Source organism: Phaseolus vulgaris, chromosome 1 (genome assembly GCF_051622355.1).
Source record: "Phaseolus vulgaris cultivar YP4 chromosome 1, ASM5162235v1, whole genome shotgun sequence".
Lineage (NCBI taxonomy): Eukaryota > Viridiplantae > Streptophyta > Magnoliopsida > Fabales > Fabaceae > Phaseolus > Phaseolus vulgaris.
The window spans coordinates 45,855,744-45,865,457 of NC_143498.1; the positions used below are offsets into that span (position 1 = coordinate 45,855,744).

General features: G+C 36.5%; 1 protein-coding gene across 2 annotated transcripts; it reads right to left on the reverse strand.

Moving 5' to 3' along the window:
• Positions 1–1,609: 1,609 nt before the first annotated feature.
• Positions 1,610–9,252, reverse strand: LOC137814340 (pleiotropic drug resistance protein 1). Of its 2 annotated transcripts, none has more exons than XM_090303811.1 (24): positions 8,808–9,252; positions 8,572–8,692; positions 8,378–8,466; positions 8,205–8,289; positions 7,936–8,095; positions 7,744–7,808; positions 7,382–7,435; positions 7,203–7,293; positions 6,796–7,097; positions 6,411–6,692; positions 6,007–6,323; positions 5,742–5,902; positions 5,547–5,650; positions 5,309–5,465; positions 5,110–5,229; positions 4,871–5,004; positions 4,461–4,793; positions 3,874–4,164; positions 3,706–3,789; positions 3,476–3,609; positions 3,097–3,324; positions 2,831–3,002; positions 2,190–2,444; positions 1,610–2,083 (listed from the first exon to the last, which is right to left on the reverse strand). In XM_090303811.1, the coding sequence occupies exons 1-24, from the start codon at positions 9,113–9,115 to the stop codon at positions 1,817–1,819; spliced, it is 4,314 nt and encodes a 1,437-aa protein (XP_090159937.1). In that variant the 5' UTR covers positions 9,116–9,252; the 3' UTR covers positions 1,610–1,816. The 2 variants fall into 2 exon arrangements, with proteins under 2 accessions (XP_090159937.1, XP_068473126.1); XM_068617025.2 differs by having other exon boundaries at positions 7,744–7,820.
• Positions 9,253–9,714: the final 462 nt, after the last annotated feature.

Here is a 9,714-nt window from a genome sequence, read left to right on the forward strand (position 1 = left end):
AGCATGTCCCAACCTCATATGCCACAACTTCGTTGCCTCAGCATCCTTCTTAGTGCTAGAAGTTGTTGCCGCTACTGTCCCCACCACTGTACTACCTTGGTAGTAATACAAATTGTTCTTCCTCACGCCTTTCAACATCACCAGTGCTCCTGAAGTTGCTTTAAGAATTCCATCTCGCATCGTCACAACTAGGCCTTTAGATTCTAAAGCCCCCAATGAGATGAGATTCTTCTTCAACTTTGGCACGTACCGTACATCCCGCAAAATTCTGGTGGATCCATCGTGATTCCGCAACTTGATTGAACCTATCCCGACTGTCTTACATGGATTATCATTACCCATGTAAACAACCCCGCCATCGAGTTCTTGAAAATCAAAGAACCATTCCCGAATGGGACACATATGATAGGTACAACCTGAATCCAATATCCACTCATCTGGATGCAATGATGCTGAAAGCGAGACAATCAACACATCACTTTTGCTTTCTGCAACATTTGCATCTTGCAGAGCCTTCCCTTCTTGATCCGAATTTGCCATTACAGACTCACAATATAATATTCAATATTACAAATAATTTCAAACAACCCAAGGCGAACCTTCGGCTCTGATACCACTTGTTGGGAAAAACGGGTAATTTTCCCACTAAAACAAAACCCTAACAGAGCTACCCGACAAATAATATTGAATAAATAAAGCAGAATAATAAAAGAGATAAAGAGGAAAGAACACACCCGAAAATTGTTAACGGAGTTCGGCCTGTTTAGCCTAATCTCCGAGCACAGCAAAAACAGCTCACTTTTGTTACTATGAGAGAAGATATTACAAATTGGGATATATAACAGTGAAGGAGGGGATGTTAATATATAACCCTCAAACCTCCTTCCCAAACAATGAACCCACCGATGTGGGACTTGGGATTAAGCCAAAATCAACACAACACACAACAGAGTATACCAGGGTACAAAACCAGAAAAAAACGTTATTATGAATTTGATGATTTTGTCAAGAAAACAAAGGATTCTGCATGTGATTATTTTTCATTTTTTTTCTATTTTTTCGTTTCAAATCAACGATATACCATGAATCTAGTGTTGATTTTGGCTTAATCCCAAGTCCCACATCGGTGGGTTCATTGTTTGGGAAGGAGGTTTGAGGGTTATAAATTAAACGCTCCTCCTTCACTATATATCCCAATTTGTAATATCTTCTCTCATAATAATAAAAGTGAGTTGTTTTTGCTGTGCTCGGAGATTAGGCTAAAAGGTAGCTCTGTTAGGGTTTTGTTTTAGTGGGAAAATTACCTGTTTTTCCCAACATCTAGTAATACTGAAACATGAAAACAATTAATTTTGAAATTATTACACTGTAATTTTTTGAAAATTTATTTTAAAAGGTCCAATAAAGATAACTTCCAACCAAACCTACAATAACTATAACTTTGAATTTTAATAGAGGTTAAATTAAGGCTTAAAAACAGTAGATGCACACTCACATGAATAACTCTTAATCCTTAATCTTTGAGGCTACTAGAGCCATGACTCATCACTTCACCGCATCTTTCACAACAGTTGAGAATCTTTTCTTTTTTTCATTTTTGTTACTATAATTTTAAGAGTGAATATTCCTCTCTTTCGTCCTTTTCGGACAACTCTGATTCCTAGGAAACTATTTAAACAATTAAGAGATGCCAAATTTATAATCGGACTATGATACACTTAATTGAGAAATAAAAAAATACAGTGGTGAGCTATGAAGATATTTTCTTACAAATGTTACTATGAACATTTCTTTACGAAATACTTTGAATGGTTTTCTAACGCCGCTGGAAATTAAGCATTTTCACTGATATGGAAAAGACCAATGCAAAAACTACTGTGAATGCAACCATCACAGCTGCAACCACTCCAAGAAAATCATGTTTGAAACCAAAGTAACTTCTCACAAAGCTTTCCACTGTTGTTGTCCCATCACTGGATTCAATGCTTTGCTTTATATCTCCATATTGTGAAGCCACCAAACCATACAAACTCCAACAAAGTGGATTTGCCCAACTGTACCACCTCCACCATACTGGGATCCTCTGGTAGACCATGCCAAAAAGGAATATTCTCATAAATTTGCTACCTTCTATGCTTAGGAGAGTATGAATCTATTTGCACTAAATATGAAAGGAAGATGAAACTTACTGGCCGTGGGACTATGAATCCTGAGAAGATATTCCACACTGAATAAAATCCATCAGAAACTATACCGGAGATGTGTTGGTTAGGGGTCACTGCCACTGCCATCATTCCATAGTAGGTGAAGTACAGGAAGGTAAAGTACATGAAGAATAGGCACCAAAAAAATTTAGCCACAGTCCACTCAAAACCAATCATTGCATAAATTATAATGCTATAGACTGCAGCTTGTCCAAGTACATAGGGGAGTTCTATCAGAACCTGCAACAGAAATATAGATTAGGAAGAAGGAATGCAAGTTAAATTATTCACTCTTAATGAAATAAATAGAAGTAATAATTACAAATCCTGGTGATAATCACCTCAATTACTAACACAAACAAAGTATCAATAATATTTGGATTTGACTCCTTTAAAGTGAGTTACTTACTCTAGAATTTAGAGGTTGAAGTAAGTAACTAATCCTGGTCGTAGATGAAAAACTTAATGAATAAATTTCCAACACATTCATAATTTTTATGCATGTATACATAATATTAACAGTTAATTTTTCATCAGTGAATATTATGATTTAGGATCATATATCTATATCAGTATATAGCAAAACTCAAATAAAAGACATGTATTTAGAAAGTGGAATTGCTTGCCTGGGCAAAAGCATATGGAAAAGCTGAATACATTCCAGCTGCTCTTTCCCTGTAAAAGATTGTCCGCTCAACGACAACTATTGGCTGCACTGATTTAGAATTCTTAATACCAAGAAGGAGAACAGCAGCATACATGGAGCCCATAGCATTGAAAAGATCTTGTTGCTTTTCACTGCAATAATTGACGGTAAAGTTTCATTTTTTGATGAAATAGTTGCAACAAAAGAAATGAGATTGACATGTCCAAGTTTCTTGTTTAATCATACATTTTGGAGCCTAGGTTCCAAAACATGCTCCCAAGCAAAACAGCAACAGTAGTTGAGTATAGAAATCTTAGGGCAGTGTATTGAGCATTGCGCCAGTAAGACCAATGTTGTTTCCATAAGCAAGCCATGCATTGGGTGAAGAAGGAAGTTGAGTACTGTGAAGTAAAATAGAGGTCTTTCGAACCAGGAGATGGAGTACTCAATTCTATAACAAGTGTTTTAGTTCTCCTGTGACAAATGACAAACATCATATATCAGCAACCATTCCAGTTCTGAACTGAGAATAATTCTAATAATAGATAAACCATTATTGCCGTTTAGACCTTAAGTGCTTATTACTTTCGAGTCTAGCTTTATTACACCATACAACTGGAAATACCTGTATAACTCTGAATTTTTGTACACCTCGGCAAAATCAATCCCCAATTCCATTTCTTTTGCTGAACTTGTGATTTCCAACATCCATGTTGCTGGATTATAGCCATCTTTAATCTTACCGATACCTTGGATTTCCTTCAAAATAAAAGCGTGACACAAGTGAAACTTTTGCATGAAGATTGATTTGAAGCAAAACATGAGTTCAGTATTCCATAGCATTTTTATTTTCACCTCAAAGTAAGTAATTAAATTGGAAGAATGAAGTCCAAGTGGCCCCACATATATCTCTTGCCCCCCTTGCTTCATTAGAAAAAGCTGCATTTTGTCGTCACAAAAAGGTTAGAAACTTGGTTACGGAAGAGAGCAGAACAAAATTTGCTAACTGATTCTATTTTTCACCTCATCAAATGATTCAAATATGTCTATGCTAGGCTGATGGATTGTACAAACAACTGTTCTTCCAGTGTCTACAGTGTTCCTAACCGTTCTCATGACAATAGCAGCTGCTCTTGCATCTAGCCCAGAAGTTGGCTCATCCATGAATATTATGGAAGGATTTGCTACAAGTTCAACTGCAATTGTCAACCTTTTACGTTGCTCTATTGAGAGACCATTAACACCTGGCAATCCCACTAATGCATGCCTTAGAGGTTTCAATTCCACAAGTTCCATGACTTCCTCAATGAACATCTGCAATCATAAATCAGCGTCAAACATCAAAGTGATTTTTTTATTGTTTAACACTAATAATATTGTTTCCTTTGTTACTTATGACTTAACAATTCTAGTTTTGGCGCTTACAAATTACTGAAAAAAATTTACTAGCAAAATCTTACGTATGGGCTAGTCACAACTCAATCCAAAAAAGGTACGTACTGGATTACTTGAATAAGTCACATTATGTTTTCAAACTAGTTGGCAGCCTTTGTTAAACTACAATGAATTAGCATGAATGGCAGTAAAAGGCATAACATTTAGATACCAACCTTTCTGGTTTGAGCATTGATGTCTGAGGACAATCTGAGCCATGCTGAATAAAGCAAGGATTCATACACAGTAACATGAGGAGAGTGGATGTCGTTTTGCTCACAGTATCCTGAAATTCTTGCAAATGTTTCTTGCTTCTTCTGATACCCAGAGATTGTGATGTTCCCTCCAACATATCCTCCAGTTTTTCTACCAGCAAGTACATCCATCAGAGTTGTTTTGCCTGCTCCGGTAACACCCATTAGAGCAGTGAGAACACCTGGCCTAAAGGAGCCAGTGACACCCTTCAAAAGAACCAATTTATTCTCAGCAATTCCTTGGTTCCTCATTTCCTGCAAGTATTTGATAATTTTTAATTCACAATTTATGCATGAGTTTTCAAAATGGTTTAATTCTGTTTCTGCATTACCTGTGGCATGTCCACAGCATATGTTACTTCATCAAAGGTGATAGAATGTGGTTCAAAAGGAAGAACCATTCCTCTATAGCTAGAGGGAAAAGCATGGGAAGATGTATTTCCACATATACTTTCGCCATTTCTCACTGTGAAGTAGTTCTAGCGTTATCCATTAAACGAAATGTGAATTGGTAATGAACTATTAGAAATCTAGAGTTGACTATGTTATCTTCTGTTAAGAGAAGAAGTACCTTTAATTGAGTGACCAGTGAAGTTATATTTTATGTATCTCATCACATTAGTTCCTTTATTACTATCACCATTTTGCTCATTTTCAGGTTCTTCGGATATAACATGTTGCTTCCCAGGTGCTGCAAAATCAATTTTATCATATTAATAGATAGATTTACCTTATATGGTTTATTGAATATTTAAGCTGAAAACCCTCACTGCTCAAATACGAAAGAGCAAGTATGTAGCCAAAGTTGAAAAGTAATGTATATCCAATCAAAACCAGAACGCCTATCCAAAACCAATATGATTGGATGAAGAATCCCCGTGATTTTAAAACTTCGACTCCAAGAGGCGTCGAAGAGTGAGGTAGAACCTATCATAAAAAAATATATTTTGAATATCATAATATTTATATAGTAAAGAAAACATACAGGTGTATATTATTTAAACTTACATGTCTCCATCTCTCCGCAAGGAACTCGTTATTTACCATAGCATTCTGTCCATACATCATAGGTGATATCCAGAAGCCCCATAACCACCATTTTTTTATGTTGTCTGGAATCATAAAGAAGACAAAAGTGCATTGTTAGTGTAGAACAGAACATAGTGGAAAGTATGTGATTGGTCTATTTTGTACCCATGGTACCTTTTGATAGGATAAAACCACTCATAGCAAAAAGGAAGGTCAGTATAAATGATCCAAGATTTACAGCTGCTTTCAATTCCCTCCCAACTCCTGCAAGAAATCGGAATAATGCGGAAGACATCTGGTTCACTAGTAAAAGAACAAGGTATTGTCTAAAAAATCTGCATTATGTAGACATTAAATGCATGTCATTTTTTATTTGCAGGGTTGAAGTAGAAAATGAGACCTGCAGGGTTGAGTATGTGGAAAAAAAAGTTGTTTTTACCTTCCAATATTTGGATCAAATCCAATGACATAGTAGGTTAGGAATAGCCACACAGCAACTTCTAGAAAAGTTATAGGGATTTTTAGGATCCATGCAGGAAGAGCATATGCCCATGAAGGAAAAAACAGATTATCCCTTTGCTTGTAGAAAACAGGAAGCTTTAAAACGACCATGGGAATTTCAGCAAGTCCATTCAATATAATCACAACAAGGCCAAAGAATAATGCACCGACATATATCCCGCCATCGGTCACAGAGTCTCTGCGCATCTCAGTCCGGAGGAAGATGGTCATGGCAATAAATGCCAATACAGCAAGCTAAATGGAGGGAGAAGCTATGAGTAAGACAATAATAGCATTATATGACATGGCAATTAAATGAACCATTCTAATTTCCAAACCTACTTGGCTCAACCGGAAGATGTAAACAAATGAATTGCGCTTCATAAGTAAATATTCTCTTGATAAGCAAGCTTTTAACAGTTCCCATTTGCCCACTCCAAACTTTTTGGTTGTCAAAGCAGCTGGGTGACTCTTAGACTTGTCAAATTCACTATCAAGTTCTTCACGAAGGCTTCTACCAACATGAAATGACTTGAGAGCCTCGGAGAATTCTTTCGTTCTGACAAATCTATAAGGTTGATCTTTGTGTGCCCAGTACTGTTCCTGGTCTTTCCTTGATGTTACCTATATATAGCACAATAATCAATGGTCACAACTAAATTTATAAAACTCTCTTATACCGGTGCAGACTGATTGCATCTTTGAGACAATACACAAGGACACTTACTTCTTGCAAAAAGTCTGCCACACCTTTCCTCTCAGGACATTGAAAACCCATTGATTGAAAAAATTGAAGCACATATTCGCGGGGACCCTGGTACACTATATGACTATCTGAGAGTAGAATAATGTCATCAAAAAGATTGTAAGTCTCGGGCGCTGGCTGCAGGAGTGAGATGACTGTGGTTCCTTTGAGAATGTGAACACATTGCTTGAGTGAATTCACAATTTGGAAGGTTGTTGAGCTATCCAAACCAGTAGATATTTCATCCATGAATAGAGCCTTAGCTGGTCCCACCAGCATCTCTCCTGCATTAACAAGTTTATAATGATATTATTTCTCACATACATTCATTTGATTGAGTGGTGTAAACTTAGTAGTACACTTGGTGACTGAAAGAAGTTTTGTTTTACCTGTTGTAAGGCGTTTCTTTTGTCCACCAGAGATCCCCCTTAACATTGTATTTCCTACAACTGTATCAGCACATGTCTCCAGTCCTAAAATCTGCAAATAAAGTTAGACGTTAAAAGAAAATATTGTAATGAGTGGATCACGGTGATTGGAAAAGCGTTAGAAAGAATGGATTTTATACCCTTAGGACGTAATCTGTTATCAAAGTTGTTTTCTGGCCTTCCGTTGCTACAGCCTGAGTATTAAGAGTCAGAAGGACAACCAGTTAATATCTGTATGCAAAAAAAGAAACTGATGATTCAGCTATAACTAATTGAGATGGCAACTCTTAGAGTTGGTGCCCTAATTTTTCGCCTGGCCCAAAAGCTTTTTGGTGATGAAATAATTTTGACAGGCGTGTCCGAGCCTCAGTAACAGCTAAGCTGTCATACTTTTTTTCTCTTTGGTTTGAACGGCTCTTAGTAATCAACAATATAAAAAGACTTAGGGATGCAAGTGAAATGAGAAAAACACATTCCTTACAAGTGATGGACTCTTTTTTACCTTCATGTAGGCATCAATATCTGGATCAGGCATGATATTTGCCTCTTTTTCTCTTCTCGACAATTCTGCAAGCAAATCTGCATAAAGCCAAAATTTATACACATAATCAAAACTTAAATTTCACGTATAATGTTAGCATGTGCTTTGAACATTGAACATGTACAAAAGTCATTATTCTTGCTGCAGACTAACCATAACGAGATCCAACTCCTTGGACTCTTGCGGAGAAGTTCAAGGTTTCTCTGACCGTCAACTCTGCAATATGAAGATCATTTTGATTGACATATGCAGCAGTTCTTTGGGGTACAAACTCATCCATCCCATGACCATTATAAGTCACCTTTCCAGAAAACTGATCAAGAAACCACACTACATCACTTAGAGATCCAAGACTATAAAAATAGAGAAAAAACATGAAATATCTTTCGAAAAAGTAAACTTCTTTTCTTTGATGCTCCAACCTTTAACTTTGGATCAAGTTTTGCTGCCAAGGCCAACAATAGTGTGGTTTTTCCAGAACTTGGAGGGCCCAATAGTAATGTCATTCTGAACAGTAGGAAATGGAAACATTATATTGGTTCCGAAGGTGCTGGTTAATTACCACTTTATATATATAGAACACCACTTTCATTACCTGCCAGGCTTTATTATTCCACTGACATCCTGGAGAATATGTATATGTTGTTTTCTACTTTGTAGAATATGAAGAGAGTTCAACATACCCTTTTAACGAAAATAAGTGACACCAAATATTCAACATGTTAGAACTCCTTCTGTAAGGTCAAGGTGCATGTTCTACTAAATATGAAAGCTGGTACCAATACTCACCTCCACAATATTCACCATGAAGTTAGCGAAGGTAGGCAAAGCTCTAGTTCCTACACTAGCTTCTGCTTCCACATTCAAGTTCTCAAACCGAACCTCTATTGTCGGAAGATCAATTCCAACTCTGATATCATCCAATCCAAGGAAGCAAAATAGGAGGAGGAGAAGCCATCCATGAGTGCATTTCTATCAAACACAACTTCATTAGAATCAGGAACAAAAGAGAATGGGAGTCTTACCTATCAATTCGTTCCCTTAGCTTGAGCAAAAACTTCTCATTGTCCTCTTCAGCAGTTCTGATCAGTCTTTCAAGTAAAGCTCTCCTTTCTTGCAACCCAAGTTTGTGCACATCAATCTCATTCACTTCTCCTTCGGGTGAAGTGAACAAAGCTTTCCTCATGCGCGAAACGGTGGGAAGTTTCTGTATGGCAGCCCATTTGAGAGCCTCTTCGTCATTCTCTTTGTGGAATGATTTTGAGAAGATATCTGCATCACTGTCCCTCCAAATGGATGAACTACCATTCCTGAAACTACCCCCACCCTTCATTCAACCGGACAAAATAACAAAATAAATAGAACTTTAAACCCTACTGCTAAAACCTTGTAACTGTTTCCCAGAAACAAAAAAACATTGTCAGTTTGTTTTGCCGATGTTTTCTTGTGGTTGAAAGGATCCAATATTATTATTGTCCCTGTATGGGAAACAAGATATATATATGGAATGAAATATGGTGGCAATAGTATTTTATTACTTCGCACGAGACAAATGTTGTATAAAAAAAAGTATATATATAGTAAAAAATAGAATAAAGAATTGATTAGAAGTAGTGTGATCCCTACTCTATCTTTTCCCATAAACCTCCCCTATAACTGCACTCAACATAGTACATGTCCCTTTCCATGAAAGCCCATGTTGATTTGTCTATATATTTTTAGTATATTTCTCGTTAACCTCACTTATCAATAAATATATTTTTATTTTTCAATTTGTAACGTAAAGATAGTATTATTTGTTTTTCTGTGCAAGAAAGACTACATTTTTTTTATGGATGGACAACTGATATTTATCCTACTTATGTGTAAAAAATAGTATTTTTTATGTACAATACAGTAAAAAAAATAGTTTTAATGGAAGTTATTTAACGG